Below are 25,550 nucleotides of genomic sequence, written 5' to 3' on the forward strand. Positions count from 1 at the left end.
TTCACCACAAGCACCAATGGACATCGGCCGAAAAAAAAATTGCATATTGTACTTCTAAATAGATGTGGAAATAGTTAGCTATAATAGCTAAGGCTATTAATTCCGTTGAAAAATATATATTATGGGTTGTTTGCTCAAAATTACCTTTTTAACTGAAAACCTATTCAGCGAAAGCCCCTATAATAAGCTTAAAAGGCCATTTAATGATAATTTAGTGACTGATTTAATCTGTTTTTCTTTTTGTCTTATCTATTGTTATTGTTTGTAAACTGAAATATTAAAATAATAGGCATACTTTTAACCTTAACCCATGTCTTCAATTTCGAAGATTAAGGATGAGTGCATCACTACGTGTTTCACATGACTACGCCCAGTTACGACCAGCATATTTTCCCGCATTTTCTTTCCGTCTAAAATGTTTGACTCGCAGCTCTCCAACAGTCTCTCAGAGGTCATATGCTGGCAGTTACTTTCCTCTATGCCAGTGAGGGTGAAATGACGCTTCAGTTGATCTTAACAGCGCTTAGGCCTATACGGCTTATACCGGGGGGGGGGGTATGAGGGGGGACCTCTGTTTTGCCTTTTTTTTAACTAGCTGGTTAACCTCTTGATTAATGATATTAATATGTGTATAAATGTTTAAAAGAAGTGCAGAATTCATTTTCATAGGGTTCCCCCACCATTCTGAGATTAGGATTTCGGGAGATTTCCAAGAGTTTTCCAGGAGAAAATATTCAATTTCAGGATGGGAAAAAACGCGAACTATATATTTAGTAATAAATATAAGAATTACCATATACTATACATGTATAAAATTACAAGATCTCTCCTGAGCCTTTCGTCTCCATGCCCGAAACCCAAGCTGTTGTAGATCTGTCTCTGTACATCATCAATCCATCGCATTCGGGATCTGCCTTTGGGTCAATCAGCGTGTGTGTGTGTGGGGGGGGGAGATCGAGCTGATGGTGATTAAGTGCACTGAACATAAGTTCTTTAAAAAAAAATAGTTGCAGTAACGAGAGTTTATGAAATGGAGAGTAGTACGACGTGGACTAGCCTTTAGAAAGGTGGCGAGATAGAATTTTGTAGTTTTTTTTCTTTCTTTAAAAAAAAAAAATTGATCGCAAGTTTCGTAGGCTATATAGAAATCAGTTCCAAGCATAGAAAGATGTGGAGCACAAGAAAAGTGAAAAAAAATTTAGGCCTATTGCCACAAGGAGAACAATAGTTATACTGCTTCGTGGAAGAAGTTAGATGATAGAACTAATTGAAGCATAATTTCCTATATTTTAACATGCTATTTCGCTATTTTTTACGGCCTTTCGCTCATTATGACTCCCGCGAAAATTGCGTTCGCTGATTAGGTCAGACCCCTACCGCAAGTTCACTTGAATTATAAAATTAATAGCTGATATGGAAAAAAGAGTCAAATTTAGTTTCATCGCCCAATAGCTGAGGAGTCCGCAGATGTTTTCATTTTTTAAATTAGTTTAACCATTGCGGAGTTATAAATTCTAAACTAAAAACTGGCACAAAAGCGTTCGCTGTTGGTCCTTTCCCATATGTGTTTTTTTTTTTTTTTTGCATAACTTTTACTTGTTAAAACTGAAAGTAGCAGGTAATATATAGGTCTGTTCAAAATACTCTTTTTATTTTAACTCACAAAGCCAAAGAGTTCGTCTTTGCCCTATGACCTCAGTACTAAATCTAGATGATAGAGATCTAAGATCAATGCTTATAGATCTAGAATCTAATTTACTTTACTAGTGAGTATATGAACTACAATCTATATGACTGATACTAGATTTAGATCGGGATCTACAACTAGATTTTTTTCTACTAGTCTAGCCAGCTTTTTTTGCTGCTGTAACTAGATAGAATCTAGATGATAATAGATAAATAGATCTACTCTACTGTCTACTCTAGACACTGTCACTAGACTCTTCTAGTTACTAGTATCATAAGTAGTAGTAGTGTAACAGTGTAAGCTCTTTTGCAGTCTGTTCCACTAAAACATGATCATACCATAAATTTGCCATAAATATATAGATCTAGATCTAAAGTAGATAGATCATCTTATTAGATCTAGAAACTAGACCCGTCACCTACTTCACCTAGTTTTTGATTTTGCTGTTTTCTTCAGTTTCACTGGAAGTGAAGTTATGCATCACAATTACAGGCGGACTGTACTGTCTTCTGACTATCTACTAATCTAGAGACTCTAAAAGAGTCTAATAAGGCTAAAAAGTAAAATGAAACAACAAACAAGTTACATCTAGAATTCTAGACCTATAATATTTCTAGACAAAATTAAATTGAGTAAGAAAATCAATCTCTAGCTAGATCTAGATCTATTTTACTCTATAGACTAGGTCACTAGACTGGCTTGACTTTTTAGAGTCAGATTCAGATTAATTTCAATTTAATGACGATAAAGAAATTGAATGATAGACTAGGACTAAATCTATATTATATGATATGAAGATCTATCATCTAGATATACATAATCTACTTGGATGGCTGCCTGGTCATGTGGTTTGTATGCTGGACTGTTGTTGGGACTTACCGATGGTTCTGGGTTCAAACCCTGCCCGCTCCCATCCCCCGTCATCCTGCAGGAGGTCTGGTCTAGGAAGTAAATTATATTGGACTTTGAAGAAACATTTAAAACAAAGGAGTAGTATGCTAGGCACTAGAAATATTAATATAATTAAGAAATCCTTTTTTTAAAGAAAACAAGAAAATATTAATTAGTTTTTCTTTTAATTGATAACATTAAATTTCCATAAAAGTATTTAGTATATACATGGTGTTTGTTATTTTTGTCAACAAAATGTCATCACAACTTTTGTAAATCTTTTCTACAGATTCTCATGGCAACAACCAGTGGTAGCAATCAAACCCTCTTGGGTGATCCAAAGAGATTAAGGTTGATACTGACCATCTCATTGTATTCTATCGTTGCTGTCATTTTGAACTTTTATATCATGGATATTCTTGTATTGTTGGTGTTGACACTAGCTCTATGGTATGCACACGGCTACATCAAAGATTACACAAAAGAGGCAGTTGATCCAAGCAATAAATATGTTTATATCACAGGCTGTGACTCAGGTACACGTTTCTTCATTTTAATTAGATATACAAAATTTCTTTCTTTATGTAAAGACTTTAATTTATAATCATCAAAATGGAACTTAAGAAATAAATGTGCTCATCAATGCTAATTAATTTTTTTTTTTTTTTTTTAAAACCTTGCCACTATATCTAGAATAACAAAGGTGTGACAGATGACATTAAACCTTCTGCATGGTACTGTGAATAACCTTAGAATAAAAATCTTCCATCAATTTTGTTGTCGCAATAGTTATTGTCATGCTCTAATAATCACAAGATTTTACTTTTTTAAAGACAGTTTCTTAAACCCCTATAAAAAATATTAAAACGTAACGAACGAAAATATATATAGACCATTTTCTCTAGTAATAATAATAAAAAAATATAAGTCTATTAAAATAGCTTTTTATGTCATGTTAGAATACAGAAGTAGACATGTTAAATGACATATTAAAATGTACTAGTAACTTTTTTTTGTGTGTTCTTCAGGTTTTGGATTGGAGGCTGCCAAAGCTCTTAGAGACTTGGGTTTTGGTGTAATAGCTGGATGTTTAGATGACCACAGTCCTGGAGCTGTAGAACTGAAAGCAAGACCTTGGGTAAAGAAAATTGAGGTGGTCATCTTGGATGTCTCCAATGAGGCCAGTGTTTTAGCTTGTGCCAAAGAGGTCAAGGACATTTGCAGAGATCAAGGTCTGCTTTCTTCAGAAATGAAGATTTTTTTGTCAACTTCATTGTATTTAGTTAAATAAAGTACTTTTTTTTGTTCAGTAGACAATAAGTGAAGTGTATTTAATCAGTTAAGTGAGATATATGGGATTGAGAGGCAAATACCACTTGGCTACCTAACAAGAGGGCTTGAGTTTAAATCTATAATCACTGGCAGAACAGAAACCTTTCTCCAGATATCCCCTCCCCACCACCTATGTCCACAAAACAGATTGAAATATGCAATAGCATGAAAGAGGCTCTATACAAAATCGATTAAAATAATAATTGTCTTGTTTTATTTCTTTAACAAAGCTTATTATAAATATCAACTCACTATGTCTGTCTGTCTGGATGGAATCTTGTGCACATTATTTCACCTTTTTCCCACTCTTCAATTAAGTTGAAACATTGCACAATTGTGCATTTGTTGACGACAACATGTGAATTAATAATAAAAAAAATAACTAATTTTATTTAATCAATTAGTAGTAATTAATTAATTTAGTTTTATATCAAAAAATGTATTTTTTGTGTTGAGAAATCTAAAAATTTTACACTTTTTTAGACTAAAATCTTATATATTTTTATAAGTACTTGAATAGCTCAGTGGCTTACACATCAGCCTTCCATCATTGAGGCTCAATACCTCTAGTTCAAATTCAGGCTTGAAGAACTTTTTAAAAATAGTTTTTGAAATAGCAGCACAAAAACCTTCTCAGATACCTCCTCCACTTTCCAACAACTAGTCCACAAAAGTGATAAGACCCATAGCAAACTGAACACTCTATAAGCATGAAAGTTGAGCTAAATGAAAACAATAAAGAAAAATATTTCCTATTGCACAAATTGATCATTGTTAGTCTAGATCTAATCAAAATGAATTACATGATTCAAAACAATTGATGCAATTTCTTTCAATATTAGCTTTTTTTTTTTTTTTTTTTAAAGTATTTTTAAAAATATTTTACTTATTTTAACTCTAGACCTGAATGTACAAGGCATATTTAGTAATAAAAAACTGATCACTTGGAAATACTTTAATTGAAAACTATATATATGTTTTTTTTATATTTCCATATTCTTATCTTACCAGTTAAATAATTTTTAAAATACAGGAAAAAAAGAAAGCACTAAATAATTTTTTTTTGTAAGTTAATATTAGGCCTATATATTATAAACCTTTTTTTTTCTCAATAAAATACATTGAAATCTTTTTGTGTTTCTAAAACAAAATGAAAAAGTTCATATTTTGACAGAAAAAAAAAGTTGTTTTGTTTTTAAGTATCGTTAATGTTTATTACAACAATTATTATATTTCTTTTTATCTTTTCACTTGAAATTTTTTAGGCCTCTGGGCTGTGATCAACAATGCAGGAATCAACTGTATGGGGCCAACTGAACTGGTATCCATGGAGATGTTTCACAAATGTGCTGAAGTAAATCTTTTCGGAGCTATTAGGGTCACTAAATCTGTACTGCCATTGATTAGGCAAGCTGAAGGTAATTTCTTTACACGTGTAATATAATTTGTAATGCTATCTTAAACTCACAACATTTTTTTGCTGTTTTTAGTAAAATTTTGAAATAAAAAGACAGAATGGTCACTTGTGTGGTATGCAGTCCAGACTCTCATCTTGGTGATCCTAGATTCGATCTATCACCAGTATCTTCTGCCATCCTATAGGAAGCACCAGTGGCATAGCTAGGAATTTGCCATCATTTGGGGGCCTGTGGGCTTGACCTATTTGGCGGGCCCCCTGCATTTTACGTTATATTCAATATTTAATCTAAAAAACATTCATTTTTGGGCCCCCTTAAGTGGGGGCCAGAGGGGATTTTCACATTCTCACCCCCCACCCCCACCCTAGCTACGCCACTGGAAACCAATGTGCAATGCAAATAATTATAAAGATGTTCTACAACAAGAAAAATAATATTGTAGTTTTATAATATGGATAAAACATTTATAGCACTGACACAAATATATTTATATTGTTTATTGCCTCCATTCCAAATATTATTTTTTTACCTATTTTACTTGATTGAAATATTTCTTGCCTCTGTTAATCATAGGAAGGATCATTAATGTCATTAGTGAAAGAGCATTTAACCCATGGAAAGACAGTGCCCCGTACTGTGTGACTAAATTTGGACTGGAAGCTTTCTCTGCTTGCCTTCGTAGAGAAATGTCTCCTTTCAAAGTGAAGGTCATTACTATAGCACCTGGAGAGTTTGCTGGTGCAACAGGCATAGCCAAACAAAGAATGGTAAGTACTCCGTAGACTTAACTCTTTCTCTCCTGATTGACGATACCATCATTGATTTAATCCCATTAAATTAACTGAATTTTTCTGTTCATAAACTTTAATTAGTGTTATATAAAAAGGGCATGCATTTATCTATATGAATTATAACATTCTCTGATTAAATGAAAAATGTTATTGACATTTAACCCTAACAGGGTAATGAAACACAAATGGGAAACATGAATAATTCCTTCTAAAAGTGGAAAATTATTACAGAGAGATAGAGTTAATCCTAGTTTTGTTTTAAATTAAAATCGCCTCTGATATTTTTTTTCTTTATGATTGCATAGTTCTTTATTTGTTAGACTTAAAGGATTGAAATTAACTTATAATAAGTAGAAAGCAGTTAGTGGCATGTTAGTTTTCTCCATTGGTTACTTCTTGAGAATAAATGACATAAACTAACTTTGATAACAGTAACCTATCCCATTTGGTCCCTATCCCTATTGATCCGATTTGATCATATCTAATCCTAATAGAATATGACATCCTAGACTACCATTAGATTCATACAGTAGAAATTGAATTTAAATTTTTTTTTCTTATTTGTTATCCAGTTCATTATGTAATGTTTAAATTTATGGTTAAAACAGTTTAAAGTTCTGTGACCCTTCTTTAGCATGTTCATTTTTAATATCCACAGAATGAGCAGTTGGTTAGTAAACTTTTGCAAGCTCACTCATCCATGTCCTTGCAAGACCAGCAGAATGCGTACAAGAAGGAAGATATTACAGGTATTGCAGACAGAATATCAGCAGCTGTGGAGAAGTCCTGCAGCAGTTCTGAACCTGTTGTTTCTGCCTACATTGATGCTGTTCAAAATGTCCACCCCCAGCGGTGTTACATGATTCATGGGTACAAAAGAAAGTGTTTGGACCCTCTAATAGTATGTAGCTTAATCTCATTACAGCTTATATCGATCTTAAAATTGAAAGTTAGCTATTGGCAGAAGCTTCCTTTTATATATCAGCCTCAACAGGGTTTATGGCTTGCAAGACAATCATCACTGCTGAGCATAAGATCTTGTGCTTTAGTCCTGGTAAAGACCCTGATTTTTAACTCTGAATGTGAAGATGTTTTGGTGATAATGCATTTAAAAGTCTTGGGAAAGTAAAGGCATTTAGACACCTTATCTCATAACTCCTTCTTAAAGAGCTGCTCAATTTGAATTCACAGGAGCTGTTTAATTTGCTTCATCGACCTTTTGGTTTAAAAAAAAACTTTTCAAATAAACTACCTTGAAGAAAAAAAAGTAAATAACTAAAAAAATTAAAATCCGTGCCTATTTCTTAAGTATGAAATCATTTGTACTAACAAATTTTTTTTCAAAATTTATTTGAACTTTTATTTTTTCATTCATATCTTATTATATGGATTTTAATTACCAAAAATGAGAAAGAAAGTTTCAATGAATATAAGTGAAATATAAGTGAGCACTTTGCTAATGGAATGCCTGCTTTTGTGCTATGCACTTCAATGTGTCATCAGAATAGTCCTGGGTTAAAACCATACCTATGTCATCCTTTGCTTTCATGTAGGAGATTTAGACAAGAACATTTTGGAAGAAACATCTAATACTTATAAGACATACTTATAAGACAAACTAACTAAAGAAATATTTGTTTTGTGGCGTATCATATTTTTATAAAATAGGTTCTAAATTTTATACATACATTTTTATATTTATTAATTAGATGTTTATATATACTTTACAGATTCTGGCTCGATGCCGACCTTTCATTCCTGAGAAAATCGTTCCTGCTGTGGAGAAATTGCTGTTTGCTGTCTTAGGATAATTATCATGTGGTGTGTTAGTTATCGTATAGGGTATTGAAAAACTGAGTTTTTTTTTAATGCTATGATTGGTTACATCTTGAGAATAAATGACATTTTAAACTAACTTTGATGACAGTAACCACTATTTTTTCTTTAAAAATAACTTGTTGTGTGAAAGCGCCTCAGATTTTTATAAAACTATTTGTACATTGAAACATCTGTCACAGGTTTTTCAAATGTTCAGTTTTTGCAAAATTGGTGTCATTGACTCAAATAGGAACATGAAATCTATCATGAAATAGTATTATCTATAAATATATATCTATATTGCTTTCTATCCACACAGATATTGATTGTCATTTAGTCTCTTAAATTATTTTTTGTATTTGCTTGCCCAACTACTGAATCAGTCTGCATCAGTAGAAAATGAGTAGTTCGACCTTCTTTGCTTTAATTTCAGAGAGACAAATGTCTATTTTATTATAGGCCTACATTGTTACTCAAAGATGTGGTTTTATATTTATTTTTTTTAACCAATATGGCTTTTGATCTAAATTGGTCTTCCTTTCAAATATTTTTATCCCCATTGAATTCTCAAATATTTTTTTTTATTGAACTGTAAATATATTTTTATTTCTCTTTTCCTGGATGGGTTTCATTCAAATCTTGGATTTTTTGTTTTCTATCTAGTCAGAATTTTAAAAAAACATTTTGTTGAGATTATTTTTTTGTCATATTTTTAATTTTAATGGTACAGTTGTAATCAAAAATGTTTTATTGATACATTTTAAAAAATATATTTAGAGATATCTACATTTGTTAAAGTAATGATTTATCTTCTCTGGTAATTTAAGATGTAATTTTTTTTTCTTTGGTTTACAAGTAACTTTTAAAAAATTTGTATAATATTGATGATAATAATTTTAATACATAGATACTATTAGAGCATGGAATGAGTTGCCTAAGCCAGCCAGGAAAACCAATGACTTTGCAGAATTTAAGTCAATGGTTAACATGCATGATGCTTAGGACGTAATCATCTTCTTTTTTTGAAGTAATGTCTGTATTTTATAAGATAAGATGGTAAATAAGCTAATCAAATCTTTTTTTTTTTAAAAGTCATTACACTTTTTTTGCCAGACATCTCTATTTGTAATTTTTCTTTCTTTTATTATTCAAGACCTTTTTTTTTTATCTCTTCATGATATGTTTTTGCTCACTCAATGGTTAGTAGTTTTTTTTTTTACTGGTACTGTCTCTTTAATTACAAGCAAATTTTGTTATGTTAAGTACCTTTTTTTTTAAACATTCTATTCTTTTGAAAGGTTCAAAGTTATTTATGAGTGTCACTACAAGAAAACCAACTATGATTATAACTCATTAAGGACTTACAAGCTAGACCAAAGGGTTATATTGGAATTTAATCTAATGACTGTTGTCAGCAGGCCCCTAAAGGGCCACATTGCTGTACTTATCCCACTTCTAATCTCCTCAACTTCGATGCAGTCCCTTTAAATGACACCACTGTCAGAAAATACAAGCTCTATAACCATAGGAGGCACAGTGGCTGAGCGGTAAAGCGCTTTGTCTTCCGGGTCCCGGTTTCGAATTCTGGTGAAGACTGGAATTTTTAATTTCGGGATCTTTGGGTGCCTCTGAGACCACACAGCTCTAATGGGTACCTGACATGAGTTGTGGAGAAGTAAAGGCAGTTTGTCATTGTGCTGGCCACATGACACTCTTGTAAACCATAGGCCACACAACCAGATGACCTTTACACCATCTGCCCTATAGACCACGAGGTCTGAAAGGGGAACTTTACTACTTACTTATGGCCACATCACAAGGTCCTAATGCTCCCAAAGATCTTCCTTCAGGGAATATTACCATGAAAAAGAAGAGGAGGCAGACAGAGGGGGTGATGGGGGCCTGCATTGAGGCATGGACAGGTCTGTGATTGGGTGATATTCTGCCCAGGGCAGGGGACAGGGAGGAGTGGAGAGGGATTGTCTTGTATTGTATGGTTCAACAGACTAAGGGATAGATGAAGGTGAAGAACAGTACAAGACCATGTTACTATACCAATTCTTGTCAGTTGTTTTAATAATTTGAAAGTTCATACAAAGGTTTTTGTTCAGAGTTTACTTTTGTCTTGTATTTTTGTTTTTGTAGTTATAGCATCTTCATTCATGTTGCTCAAAGATAAAAGATTCTTGATGTAAGCAAATAGATTTTAATATCATATGTTTACATGTACCTAAAGTCACTAAAACCTGTTTACCAATGTAATCAAACTTTTTGAGTTTTATGAGCTAATGGATACATTTCCATTAGTATACAAAACTCATCTTCTGGGTTTGTTTGTTTTTATATTTGAGATTGTTTACTTCATTTAAGATGATCTGTACTTAAGGATTTTCAGATTCTTTTAATAGCTACTTATACTTAGTGTCACAAGCAGAGTAGGCACTGTGTATGACTTAATCTTTGAACCTTTACTAAAATAAAATGGACGTACAATGGACTGACTAAAATATTCATGTTCATTCCCACAGCCCTAAGAATGGACAAACATAGCTTGTTACGTCACATTATGGGCTTCGAAATATGAACGATACACCAATCTCGTAAGATAATATGCAATATGATTTGACTGTGTTAACATAGTTTGATTTTCTTTTGCTTTTCTGATTGTGGTTTTAGAAAGAAAGAGATAAGTGCACTATTAGATTTAGAGGAGAATATGATGAGATTTCAAATGGTTAAGGTTTTTGTGCCTTTCTCTATATTTGATCTGTCCTCTTATCCTTGCTTATTTTTACAAAGCTTATATTAACTCACTCTGACTGTCTGTCTGGTACATATTTTGTACACATTTTTTTTCCCACTTCCCATTTTTGGATCAAGTTGAAAATTTGAGCAATTATTCATAGTAAATAACTATACATGAATCAGTAAATAATAATAACCAATGGTTGAATCAATTAGGAGTAATTAATTATTTTTGTAGAAAATGGGAGTTAAACCTTGCATTATTGAGAGATGTGGCAATGATTTTGTGGTTTTGTTTTAAAAAAAAGTATTTTCTGTTTCCTAATTCATTTAAAATGAATGTTCCTAATTGGCATTCCAGGTTTACTTTCTTAATTCTTGTCTCTTTTTTTAAGTTAACTACATTTATTGGTATCAAGTTTTCAAAGATGTCATTTAGACATTATCATTAAAGAAGTTTAACAAATAAAGTCATAAGGAGGGAGGATTTCTCTGAATTTAGATTTGTAATAAATTCAATGTTGATGTTTTAAACTAAACAGTTCTAGGAGTTTTTGAAATTTTTAATTTTTTTTTTTTAATTTCCTATTACTGGTATTGAAAATTCTGTTCTTGAAATATTTATAGTTAATTATTTGTCTTCAACCATCTCTTAAATCTCATCACCTATCATATCCATGATCATTTGATAGTCCTTGTGTGGATAATAACCTTAGAGTTATGGTTAAGCTATTGCTGCTTTCCCTAAAAAAAAAAAACAGAAAAGAAATGCTTTTTAGTTAAGAAGAGTTTAGAAGGACTATTTAAGTCTTTAATAAATATCTTTTGCTTGCACACTGAACCCTTTAAAACTGTTTTGTCCTGCTGAATATCTTTTTATTATAATAGTGTTTTAAATTTTTAGAACATTTCTTAGTGGTCCGCAATGTGTGAAGGATATATAGCTTAAAGAGACAAAAAAAAGTTGCCAATTTCTTATTCCAAATGATAGGACGAATTATTATTAGTTCTATTTCTTCCCTAGTGTGACTAGGTCATGGAAGGGTCTCTGCAATCACCCAGGAATACCAGTGAACTTAAGTCTCTAATTAAACTGCACAGCACATGGATACTTGCAGAGCATAAATATCTTCTTCTTTGAAACAACCTCTGTAATTTATAAAATAAGCTTAAATGTAAAAATGGCAAATTGTTCATGAGGCCATCGTCTGATCAGCACAACGACTAACCACCTTTCCTCATCAGGGGTATCCCCATTGGAACTGAGGAATCATTATCCCCTAAATTCCTGCTTTAAACAAAAGCTTCATTTGGATTTGAAGTAGAGGCCAAGTTTGTTGTAATCGTTTTGTTCTACCTTTCGTTAACTACACTGTCTTGGTGGCAATAGTGGTTTATAATATATCAGTCTAAACAATAAAATGCATAATTACATGACTGCTTGACATTTTTCTAAGTACCTATATTTTAAAATCTTTAATCAAACAACTTTGACCAGATCCATCCATTCTAATGCCTGGTGCTATAGTCCGTTTCTGTCTTTAGTATGACTGGTAATTTTTTTTTTTTCTTTCATATTTACAAAATGTTTTGATATGTAACATCAGTCACTTAATATATTTAAGTCTATTCATGCTTGGAATGACTGTGATGCATTTGAGACTGTCAGAAGGAAATAAATCAATGCTATTTGATTGCCTTCTTACAAGACACATTTATGTGTGAGAAAATATTGGAATGCTCTAATTGTTTCGTTAATTACTTTTACTCACTATTTTACTGGATTATAGATATAAAAACAGCAGTATTACATTATAACTTTTCATGTTTTTAACTATGAGTTTACTGTAAAACATTCCTTTTTTGGATAGATGTATTTCATGCTTATGATTTTCTTTTTTACATATTTTTTTTTTTCTTTTATTTCAAAGAGTGATTATCAGTGGCACTGCAAATGTTTAATTTTTGTTTTTTGTGTGTAGTGCTTTCAATCAACATTTTCAGTTTTCGAATAAAATATCACTTACAAATGCAACTTGTAGATATGATTTCTTATTTTTTTTATTTCAATAAGCCTACATAAAAAAGTACTAGCCAGTACTATCTTTAAGACTTGCTACTCTTTTTGGTTCATTTTATTTTTTTATTTTTTTTTTTGCAGTCAGCAGTCATGCTTTAAAAAAAAAAAATTAATGTTTTAATTATAGATAGATCAATCAAAGTCTGGAATTTATGTAAAGCTTACAATAAAAAAATCACTTTTAAATTAGTGTTCCTATAGTAGTTAATAACAATTAGTTTGATATTCAGAATTTATCCTTATTTATTTCTTAAATAGTTTTAAAAGATTTCTTTTATGGGGGCAATTTTAATTGAGAAACAAACATTTATTAAGTTTTTTCTAATGGTTTACTGTTTACATAGTTAAACAAGAAAAAAAATAATTTTTTGTTTGTTTTTTATAATGTTATATTAAGTGTAATTGTATTAATTATTTTGGATCATCAAGTAATAGTTCTAGAAGGAGGAGGGGGGAGAAAGGAGTGTATGGGTGAATGTTAACGTGATTGATTTTAAATGCATTTAAAAAGTTGTAAGAATTGAATTCAAACTCAAGGACTCAAATGTCCCTAAGTCGACTTATTTAATTTATACCACCACATGTCAAGTACTATTTCTTTCCCTGGTTCAATACCAAACAAAATAATTAAATACCAATAGCTACTTAACTATAGTAATTGTTTACATTTTTTTTTTTGTATTGATTCTTGTTTTGTCAAGTACCATAAATATACCTACAGACTTTCCACTTGATATGACATGTACGCATTTATATTAGACTGAGTTTCGGTTGATATAAGCTTTAAATTGTGAAAAGAATATAAAATATCTATAGATTTCCAAAACAGAATATAACTTGTTTCAATATTAATAAAAGCTAATGGATGGACTGCTATTCCTTATTTTGATCTCTTTTAGATATAGACTATAGCGATTTGAAACTGGGAAATTATATACTTATTGCTCTGATCAACTGGAATATAGGGCCTACATGTAGGCCGCCCTATGTTAGCTATGTCTTATGACGACTTATATGATTCGATTGTCTATAATTTAAAATAAATAAGATATATTCCTTGCTTTGCCTCATAGTTTAAATAATAAGTGATCTAACAATTGTTTACGCACTACGTACTATGAAAAGTATGAAATCAAATTTATAATAGGCATAAGATGATAAACCATAGCTTATAATAAGTTATATTATAGCACATAGTATAATATAAGGCATGGTATAAGGCTATAAGGTGATATCTTTTTATAACCTTTATTAATTCGGACTTTCCCGTAAAATAGCATACAAGAAAAAAATTCCCGTTTCTATAACTGTGTGACTGCTATTTGAAAAAATAACCTCATATTAGATCTTGATCCAGATCTAGAATCTAGACTAGGCCTAGAGATTCTACTCCTGGATATTTCTTCAAGGTTTTTCAAAGGTAAAACTAAAAATTAAGGTTTTTCAAAGGTAAAACTAAAATTATGGAGTAAATGTAAAAAAGAAAGATCTCATCTTCTACTGAGCATACCTATATTTATATATACAGTGGCGTAGCAAGAGGCTCATGGGCCGGGGAAGGGGCGGACAGGGTGTCAAAATCGGCCCGGGCATTTCTATAGGCCTACAATGCGGCCTATAAATTGTATGCGTATAATGGGTATCCAATTATATCTGTCCTCAAAAGCATTATGTAAAGTTTAATAATGTTGTAAAGGACAGCCTGACTTAGGGTTAGGTTTTACTATAGATAACTAGCTCGATGTACTAAGGGCAGGGCCGGTCTTAGGCCACTGCAACCTATGCGGTCGCAGTAGGCCCAGCGCTTTCATAGGCCCCGCGATAATTCTAGGTGTAATTATTAAATTGCAAAATATGTACGAAAACTTCCTGGAAATCTCATGAATTTATTAAAATCTCCAGAAAAATAGACAAAATTGTCATTTGTGGGTGTCATTCATTGCGAAAAACTCCAATCCTAATGCGCGATAAAAGACAAAAAGGCACTGTCAGCTTTCATGTAATAAAGTAATAATCGGGCGAATTTTCACCATAATCGGAAACTACAAATCTTTGATTACTTTTATAGTTACTGGCATATAAATATGCCATAGGTTGCAAGGTTCGTAAAGTGAAGATATTATTTGATCGCAATTTTGTACTTAGTAAAGATAAATTATTTTTTTCTAACACAAAATCTAAAACTTTGTCTTATTATCCTTATTCCCACCCCTGACTAGGCCCTGCGCAATCAGTTTCGCATAGGGCCCCGCAATTGTTAGGACCGGCCCTGACTAAAGGTATGATTCTCAAATGTAGATCCTTAAAGGCGTACGAGTATTATAAAAGTTTCACTCAACAACAGAGTAGAACTTTGTATTTATTTACCGCATTTCAACTGGTTAAACACATAATATAGAATACATAATCATCAATAGTAAGAGCGTTTAAATGTGCCGAAATTAGATATTCCAACGCGTCTAGACTAGATTCAATAGTAGATCTGACACAACATAGCAATACCCCAAATATTCGGTACGCACACATAGCAGAAATAAATATCTCCTTTATCTAGGCAATACAACTGACAACAGCCACCAACACCCTACTCAGACCTGGTCAGCTCTCCAAATGACTAGGCTGACCACAGCAAAACCTTATTGTTCCCCCCTTGAAAATCTAAAACTCACACTTAATAAAATAAACACACACACACAGTCTCACATCTTACCCCCCCCCCTCTCCGCTCTTGACAAATGTATCGAAAGTATTTTGCTATATGAAAAAGTTATTAGAAGATTTTGAAAACTATCTGATAAGCACTATTACTAAATGAATCTATATATATAATTCTCGTCTTCGCGCAGGAGATCCGTATGTTTTCTAAAGATAGTAATAATATTCGGATATGTCCAGGACTTTTTCGTATATTTTACAATTTCAGAAGATTTCCAAGAGCTCCTGGTAAATCGACAGTAGGCAGCGGGAAATCTGTTATAAGTTGTACAATGGTTTAATTTAATAATTTATACACCTAGAATTAGCGCGGGTCCTATGAAAGTGCGGGGCCCACTGCGGTCGCATAAGTGCGGAGCCCACTGCGGTCACCTAAGGCCGGCCCTGCCAAATAGCGGCGTATGCTACGCCGCCGGTCGACTATTAATGTATAATATTTGGAATGGTGAATCTCTTATTATTAAAAAAATGTCTGCTACCATATACCTTATACATGTAATTGACATTCACATTCAAGGCATATTCAAAACGGGTTCGGTCATATTGTTGAACATGACTCGCTGACAAAATCATCTGTAATAAAGGTACAAAGTAATAAAATGACAAAGAAAAAGCTAAGTGAACGACGTCAAAGAATGGACGTGCCTTTGACTTGATTTCTGCTAAGGATAGCCTCTAATTGGGAAGAATGAAGACATTGCGTTACGCTAACCGGGCGGCTAACCTGTAAGGGACGGATGATAAAAATAGTATTTAAAAAAATTATATATATATAGGTAAACACAATGTATTGCATTTTTTGTGTGTTTTTTTTATATTAAAAATAAGTATTAAAAGCTTTATGTAAGAACTCTCTGCCTTTGGTATGTAAAGCCAACGTTCTACGCAACTACCACACGTCAATCAAGATCAATGCAGTGAAGAATGCAATAAAACGCTTTTGGCGTGGGGGCTTCGCCCCAAACCCCACTGGGTAAGCTCAAAGCGCTGTCCATGACACTAAGCTTGCAAGAGAAAGGCCTCACAGTTTTTTGTTTTGATTTTTGGCCGAAGCTTGCGAAACACTGCTTTTTAAAAATTTTCATATATATATATATATATATATATATATATATATATATATATATATATATATATATATATATATATATATATATATATATATATATATATATATATATATGCTGTATGCACGTTTATGCATAGGGTTAGGGTTTACAGGGTGTTAGGGTTAGGGTTTGGGAAAAAATGCCCCCCCCCCACTCCAAAGTTCTGGATCCGCTAGTGAGGAGACCATATATTATCTGCAGCAAATAATTTACTACTGTGTTATGTGACCATGACAAATTAATGTACTAATCTATAAACCGCATATGTAAACATTTCAGGCGTATGCGATCGTCACTTCTTTTGCCTTAAATTGTCACTATTGTAACTTTTAGTCGTCTGATTCTTCTGTTCCACTGCCTTGATTTCTGCCTTCTGCTTAGGTCTTTGTCTTCTGTTTCTACCTTGGTCATCTTTACACTTCAAGATTATTAAACTATTATCATAGTTTTTTTTTAGATAGGCCTACACTTACAAGTCCAGAATTTGGTCTATAAACTCAGTAGAGGGCCTGCAATGACGTCTTCGCTAAAAAATATCACAGGTAGGTTAAATGCAATGCCTAAAATTGATCTAGTTCTGTTAAAACGTTGTTTTTTTTTTTTAAATAAATGCTGAAATATATACTCACAGAGTGTAGTATTTAGGCCTATACATGATTTACGCCTAATTTTCTTATTATATTCAACATCACTGACAGCCTTCAGTGGTAAGATAATTGCGGCTCATCCGGTGCAGAATTTCTTATGACTATAAAACCTTATCTTGGAGAGGAATTTTCGCCGCTTATGAGTAGATCTAGAATCTAGAACGTCACTGTGCGTTGGATGAGCCAGTCTTTTTCCGTTCAGATCGCTTTTCTTTGTGTTTTGCTGCTAGTAAAAGTACTAGTACTACTACTAGTAACTACTACTACTAGTTGGCCACCACTTGAATTAATCTCTCTAAAAAAAAAATAAGCAATGTGTTCCGCTAAATACTCAGAATGTGAGAGTTATTTGAGAAACAATGGCCTAGCGGATGTCTGCGTCGGCTCTGTTCTTGGTGAACACTTTTTCTTGACTTTACAAGTCGTTTGGTGATGATTTTTTTATTATTATTAACTATTATTATATTTATGTAAGGGAAATTATTGTTGTTTTACATTATTTAAATTGCGATGTTTGAAAAAAAAATTGTCGCAGAGTCAAAATCTTGATAGAGCAATTAGTTAAATTACTGGAAAAACAATCAATAAGTGGGATCAAGTATTTCGTAATTTGCTTGTAAATAGCTTGCAATTTTTTAATCAAGTAATACATTTTCTTAGTTTAGACTTATGAGAAATGAGAACCCAAGGCTGTTTTCACACTAGACGGTTTTAGACAGTACGAGAAAAAACAACAACAACAAAAAAAAAAAAACAGACCAAAAAAAAAAACGCGCCGTTGTACTTTAACATTGAAGAGATTTCGCCATGTCATATTCCTCATTTGTTGTGAGGGTTTCGTAAGATGAATTTTATACAAATTACTGCTTTGTGGTTAATTCATTTATCGTGGCCGCATGACTGACGCCTGCGTTTAGCACAAAAAGCACGCATGTTGAGTTCATTGTCAAAAAGACAGACGTCACGGAGTAATATGAATTTAAGGCTCCTATATACCCTTCCACACATCTTAGGCCGTATATTTTTTTTGTGACCTACGATCAAACCGTATAGTGTGCAAGCAGCTTAACTATTTAAAACAAAAATAACGTGTATATACTTTTGAATTTATTTTAGTTTGTAAAAAGCAAGCGACACTTTCAAAGTTGATTCCTGTCAAGGGTATAACTAAAAGTCATCTTCCGGAAAGCTACCAGGACAATAAAGACATTTTTAATTTTCTCATGGCGCTCGCCGACCTCACGGTCAAAATCACGACAAGCTTCACCAGCCCCAACAGACCTGAAACTTACCCAGATACAGACGTCGTCTACCCTTTTCAGGACATGTGGGGGTCGGGGAAGGAGAGGGTGGCCACGGGATGGGTGGACCAGATAAAGAGGTATTCGGAAAAAGAGAATTTGGACTGCCGATGCCCTAAGTGCAGAAGCTCGGAGACGCCAAGCAAAGTATGGGGTGATGTGACCATCGTCACCAACACTCACAACGTCTTTGATCGGTTTGAGGCGGAGAAGTCTACGTGCTGGCTGTTCTACAACGACGAGGCCGGCCCGGTGACGGCGCTCAAGGGCAGGAGCATGAGCTACGCAGACATGGAGAGTGGCAGAAGCGCCCTGGTGTGCTCCACGTGCGACATGGAGCTATTAGAAAAGCTGTCCCACGCCCTGCTGCTGTGCGAAGAACTTAAACGGAAAATAGAGCCAGCAGTTTCGGGGATCCCAATCCGCCCAGAAGAAAGCATCATCATCTCTCACCCCCATGGCTGTCCGAAACATTTCTGGTTTGGGAAATGGAAACCGAAAACGGAGAACGGGAAAGCATGGTATGCCACACCCATCTGCTCAGGAAATGATGGTGCGCCATTGGTGATCTTGGGCGAGATTTTAAAGCCATCCTATTGGCCTTACTCAGGTCCGTCCTGCAAATAGATCCTCAAGGAGCACATTGAGTATGTTTGAATAATTTGTAGTGTCTCAATTTTCTAGCATTTGGACTTTCAATATTTTTTTTCAAATGTGAAGCAATCCTCTTAATACATTGTTAATAACGCTTTTTGTTGTTTTGTTTTTTACAGTTCCTCTTTACAGCTTGATGGGTTTTGGGTGGGCGGAAACGTCTCTAACGATTTTCCTAGAAATTTGACAGCTAAGTATATCTTTGGGAAATGAATGACTAGCTACTTGGCCACACAGGAAGGTTTGACCGTTATCTATATCTTAAACACACGCCAGCGGGTATATTCCCGTATGTAGGCTATTCTCAAGTATAAAGTAAATACATAAACAGACCTTCATTTTGCGCACTGTCTTACAAATCTGGATCTTTGGGTGTTAATTATCATGAACGAATAATAACAAAACTCTGGATATAATTTATAAGACATGAAATCAGCTGTTTAATCTTACGCCATCTTGGTTGACAACAACAGTTACAAGGGATGTTACTCCCAAACACAGAGGGGTACAACCTATATAAAACACACATCAACATTGGGCCTTTCCTTAAAACGTATACTCTTGAGTAGATGTATAACCTGGATTTTTATTTCGGAAAATAAAAAAAAAGGGGGGTGGGTCTAAGAAAACTAAAAGTTCCTTTTTCGTTCTTTATCCCTCATAAGCTAAGAGCAAAATTAGGAACCTTACAAAAAATATATTCAGCTGCATAATAAAGGAATTGTCTTTTTTTTTTTTAAATAACTTTTTCTATGTTAATTGATTTATTTTGTTTTCTTGTATACCTGGACCTTTGCTGTCAGTGTTTTTTTTTTTTTTTAATTTTTTTTTTTTTTGCCATGTTATGTACCAGTATTATATTTATTCGAAGATTGGATTTTTAAATATAATACGAGGATAACTTATGAGATTGTGGTTTTGTGATCTTAACAAAAAAAAATCATTTCAAAATGAACATAAATCACAGTACATTATAGGCCTACACTAGTTTAATTTGTTAAAAAACTGCTTTAGATATTGTCATTTCAGGTTTTTTTGTTTTGTTTTGTTTTTGTAAAATAGCAAACGTGAGAATGTAAAATAAAGAACATAATTATAAAAAAATAAGGTTCAAATACTTGAACTAATATAATATAATACATGAATTTTCTACTATTAGCCTAAATAACCTATTATTTCAAAAGAAAAAAATGCAAAAATGTATGCATGTCCTTAAAAAAATAATGATTACATAAAATTCTAAGCCCTTCAAGTTCTACTCACACAATAAGTCATGAGCCCAGACCTAAATCTGTTTCAGAAAAGTGATCATTATATGATATGAGAGCATTGTTATTAATAATAAAAGTATTTTGTAGGAGAAAGATGAATCAAGATCTTTGACATCTTGTTACAAAAACTGACTTTTTCCAAAGCTTATATCAACTCACTCTGTTTGTCTGGTAAAAAGTTTGAACATGTTTTTATCCCATTTCCCATTTTCGGATCAAGTAAGAACTTAGCAGAATTATTCATTGAACCTGACAAGACATGAATCAATTTAAAAAAAAAAAATTAAACAATTAGTTAATTAATTTAGGGTGATTAATTATTTTGTTTGATATTGAAATAAGGGGAATTAATGCTACTTAATGAGAGATGTGGATGTATACTGGTAAATAGATTTAATCCCCTTATTAAGGTTCTTTATCCCACTTCCCATTCTCTGAACAAGTTAACATATTGTATGTAACATATTCATAGTCGTTTTATAGTCAATGACAATACATGAATCAATCCAAATTAACCAATTAGTTAATCATTTAGTACTTGTAATTTATTTTGTTTTATATAACAGAAAGGGAGATAAACCCTGTAATTTTTAGATAAATTGCAGTAATTAATGGTTCTTTACCTTAAATAAGCTTTGTTTTTAAAATGTCTTGTTTTTTTCTATTGCTTGTTCACATTATATAAAAAAAATATTGTAACATACAATATTCATATTTAATTGTACAAAATTGAAGTGAACACTTTTTTTTGCATCTATATAAAGTATGATGTAAGCCTCAATGAAATGGCGTCTTTTTTATTGGGCCTCTTGCTTGTGAGATTGACAGATGAATATGGGCAGATAGCACAACAATAGAGGCTTTACTAAAAGGTGGTTGCTAATACTCAAGAGAAAAAAATAATTCTAAAATAGTGTTACATACTGTCAGGTACTGTTATGTATTAATTAACTAGAGTAAGGATATTATAGTGTATACATGTCAGTAGAGACTTAATGAGGTCAATAATAAAAGACAAGAGTCAGCAAATACTGAGGGCCTATAAGCAAAGGCTAAGTGCCCATGAGCAAAGACTAAGGGTCTGTAGTCTCTGCTTTTAAAGAAGTGGCATCTATTTGTCTAAAAATATATCGAAATACAAATTGAATATATTGACCTATAAGTTCGAATCGCAATTGTTTGTTAAACATCTAATACAAAAGAGCGTAGTAATACTGAGATGTGAACAAAGTGCAGAAAAATATGGTAAATTCTCAAAACAATAACATTGCTTGTCAAGGAACACATGTAGAACAATTTTAGCATATCTACTGTATACTGTTCATTTAATTTCTTACGCCTTTGCACCTCAGATGACACACTTTCCATAGCTCTGTCCTTGATAATCTCCACTTCTATAGTCATTATAGAGTAGAAGTATTTTCATGTCTGCTGTTTATATGAAATACTGGTATAGTAGGCCAAGTGGTAAGTGCTTTACCAGAACAATCAATGTTTGAATCTTTTATGCTAGAAATTTTATACTTAATATATGACTTCACTGACAAAAGCAGCACAATTGAGGACTTGGCATTACTTGAGGAATGTAATAATGGTTGTGATTGATCTGATGCCTTCACTAACTTTATGTCACACAAACACAACATCTACATCATCTGCTCCACTGGCATCTACAGTCTCCAAAGGAATTCAACTGCTTAGATTGTAAATTACTCACTGTCCATAAGAAAAAAAATGCAATGCTAAAGATGATCAACCATAATTAGACACATTTCTTAATAAGATAAGGCCTCTCTATTAGAAATAGAAAAATGTAGTTGACTTTACCTGGATCAAGCCTCCCATGTTGCTCCACAATGATTACCTTCTAGGTTGGAGCCACTGTGTATGAAGGTGTAGGGCCACCAAGAAACATCTCGAGCCATGATGAACAATGGAGCCCCACTGCTGCCAGGACATGTCGAAGCATTGTAAGTGAAGGCAGTATAGTAAGACTCTACCATGTCAAAGCGCTTTGTCCATTTACCAACTGAAATCTGCTTAGGGCAGCCATGGGGGTGAGAGGGAACAACCACCAGAGTCTCGAAGCCCTTGTTATTGTTGAATTTATCATGAACTTTTTCACATAGATCCTTAAATTTGTCCAGCAACTGCATGAATTTATCCGCCAGGGTTAGATCATGTGACACACACACCATCCTGCACTTGTCTGATTCAATCTCTGCATCAGCACTGACACCCGTTAACACAATGTCACTGCTCTCATCACTGACATAATCCACTTTACACTCTACATGCACGGCCTCATCACTGTCATACACAACATGGGTGGCAGTCAGTATATCAAAGTGGCACCAACTCTTTTTGGGATTCCCTGAAGCCTTACACTCTGTGCAAGGACAAGCATCATCTTCAGAGCCAACAATCTTCACAACATCTGTGACACTTCCTGTTCCTGTTCGCAGGAAAACTCTTCCCCGGTAGGCATAGAAAGGATAAGGAACTGCAGAGTCTGGGTAGAATTCAGTTCTTTCTAGACTGGTGTATCGAACCCCAACCCTTACTGTCAGGTCTGACAATGTTTTGATGAGCTCAAAAACCTCAGGATACTGATATCGCCATGGAAGATGACTTATTTTAAAATTATTGACTGGAATGAAGTTTTTGTGACTTGGGTCCTTTTTGCAAATCTTCTTATGCCTGTGTAAATCAGCTTCTCCTCCAAAACTGACTTCAGCTTCATGAGTTCCTGCAATTTTAAGGTAATAATGAAAATATTATAAATTACCAACCAGTGACTAAAATGTTCAATTTTTGCTCAAAGCAAAGATCAACTTAGACTTTTTTTTGGTTTTGTTAAAACATGTCAGTTTTATTTATGGCATTAATAGTAGACACCCGTTTCTGAGTGAAATAAGAGTAGAATTTGTTCAAATGACCCTCCACTGTAAAAGATAAGCAAGTGCTAAAGAGTGCAGAAGAGAAACCGAGATTGACATGTCAAGATCAAGAAATGCAATGAAGATAAATTAGTGCCATGATAAAAAAGATACCAATAATAATGGGATTAAATATATCATTAGCCATGCAGAAGGATAGCATATTAAATTGAACAATAGATATATCATAAGCCAAGCAGTAGGATGAGATATTAAATGATGACTCATTCATTTGACATGGAAATCCACTAAAGATGCTTGAAATCTATTTTTGATGTTCTGTTGAATGTCAATATTTATTTGTTAAAAGTTATACATGTTTCAAATGTTGCTTCTAAGTAGAAGATAATCTACATCCTAGCCCAAACCTCACACAACATCAGGACGACAGGGGATGACAGCGGGCAGGGTTTAAAACCAGGATCATCAAAAAGTCTGAATGACAGTCCAGCACAACCAGGCAGCCAGCTTATATATATATATATATATATAATGTATTATAATAATAATATAATATAATGTTGCCATAGTGTTAGGCAGCATGCATTTCTTAAGGTGGAGAAAAAGACACATGACAAGGAAGACTGCATAACATGCATGATGCATCTCATTAACACCTCAGCTTGCACTTACAACTTACAACAATAACACACTGAAAGAGCAATGCAAATAATTCTTGCAAGACTGTGAGAAATACTTATTTGACATCCAAAGAAAACTAGCTAAAAGTGAGTTTAAATGATATGAGGATCAGCAGGGTCTCCATGGCTGCATGTAGTTAAGTAGCTTTTGTAGTTTATTGCAGTATTTTCCAGTATAAAATCCACCTTCACCTATCCCTTAGTCTGTTGGACCATTAGGGCACAACACAAAATTTGGCAACCGTCCTTCTCCATTCCTCTTTGTCTTTTGCCTAGGATAGAACCTCTTTCAATGGCAGGCCTGTCCATTCTTTTATGTTTTCTTCCCATCACTTTCTCTGTCTGCCTCTTCTTTTCCTGATACTGTTCCCAGAAGGAAGGTCTTTTCAAGCCCCAAAGAACTTATAATATGGCCATAAAGTTTTAGTTTGTGTTTTTTTATGGTCATCGTGAGGTCCAATTGATGTAGTAACCCTGCCTCTAATTTCTTTGTTTGTGATACAGTCTTTGAATGTGATACCAACTGAAAAAAACCTTTTTGGTTTACTTTCAATGATTTTATTGATAACAATATTTAAAATATGTACTCACTTTGACTCTGCTTGACAATATTTGCCTTGATCAGAGAATCCTCTGTTTCATCTGATTAAAGAACAAGTTTCCAAGAAATCAAGTAACGAAAAGTTAGTGTAAAAAATACTCCAAAACATAATAGTAGTATGTAGTACATTAGTACAAATAATATAATTTGTGATAGCTAAATAAACAAAAAAATCATTTACTAATATTTAAAAAAGAATCATTTTAAAAGCTCATGCTTGACAATAAAACAAAACACTAAAAAAATATCTTTTAGTTTTGAAAATTAAATTAATGAAAAACATTTCTATACACAATAGATAGTATCGTTTATATTTGTTAACACAGGGTGATTTTAAAAAACCATTGAGATATATACTTTTTTAAAATTATGCCTAGCTTGACACAACTGTTATATACAACTATAAGTTTTTATTTCATGCTTAATTAATGCTCAATGGTTACCATCATTAACAACATCAAGCCGATATAAAAATCCCTCCCAAAAGTACTTCAGGATGTCCCTGTCCACTGTGTTGATTGCAGCTGTTATTTGATCTTTCATGTCATTAATATTAACTGGCAACAGTGGAACAAAACCTTTGTCATTAACATACCTCCACACAGTCGCACACAGTTAGGTCAGGGGACCTGGCAGGCCATGCCCAATGGTAAAACATCATCTATTGCACGTTGGAACCATACATTGAATAAGAAAGACTTTTTGCTTGATAATCATCAAATAGGTATTAGATGAGAGCTTGTCCATTTCCTATTTTCTTCATTTCTTCCAGATAGAGAGAAATTTCCTATTGTGTATTTCCTCATGAATATTCATCATTTAATTTAACTTAATTTTCTATGTCTAAGTGTTTATGTTGGCAGGTCTCTCTCAAGCACTTAAGGTTATTTTAATATTAAGATATTTTATA

General features: G+C 33.2%; 2 protein-coding genes across 4 annotated transcripts; both read left to right on the top strand.

Annotated features, from left to right (window-relative positions):
• The first annotated feature begins 1,674 nt into the window (after positions 1 to 1,674).
• Positions 1,675 to 12,717, top strand: LOC106069771 (D-beta-hydroxybutyrate dehydrogenase, mitochondrial-like). Its single transcript, XM_056017708.1, has 7 exons — positions 1,675 to 1,766; positions 2,868 to 3,114; positions 3,607 to 3,810; positions 5,176 to 5,328; positions 5,902 to 6,095; positions 6,778 to 7,020; positions 7,850 to 12,717. The coding sequence occupies exons 2-7, from the start codon at positions 2,874 to 2,876 to the stop codon at positions 7,928 to 7,930; spliced, it is 1,116 nt and encodes a 371-aa protein (XP_055873683.1). The 5' UTR covers positions 1,675 to 1,766; positions 2,868 to 2,873; the 3' UTR covers positions 7,931 to 12,717.
• Positions 12,718 to 14,061: 1,344 nt separating this feature from the next.
• On the top strand, positions 14,062 to 19,282 carry LOC106069773 (uncharacterized). Of its 3 annotated transcripts, none has more exons than XM_056017711.1 (3): positions 14,062 to 14,182; positions 16,968 to 17,128; positions 18,350 to 19,282. In XM_056017711.1, exons 2-3 carry the CDS (start codon positions 17,101 to 17,103, stop codon positions 19,159 to 19,161), a joined length of 840 nt encoding a protein of 279 aa, XP_055873686.1. In that variant the 5' UTR covers positions 14,062 to 14,182; positions 16,968 to 17,100; the 3' UTR covers positions 19,162 to 19,282. The 3 variants fall into 3 exon arrangements, with proteins under 3 accessions (XP_055873686.1, XP_055873688.1, XP_055873685.1); XM_056017713.1 differs by having other exon boundaries at positions 17,033 to 17,128; XM_056017710.1 differs by having other exon boundaries at positions 17,044 to 17,128.
• Positions 19,283 to 25,550: the final 6,268 nt, after the last annotated feature.

Source organism: Biomphalaria glabrata, chromosome 18 (genome assembly GCF_947242115.1).
Source record: "Biomphalaria glabrata chromosome 18, xgBioGlab47.1, whole genome shotgun sequence".
Lineage (NCBI taxonomy): Eukaryota > Metazoa > Mollusca > Gastropoda > Planorbidae > Biomphalaria > Biomphalaria glabrata.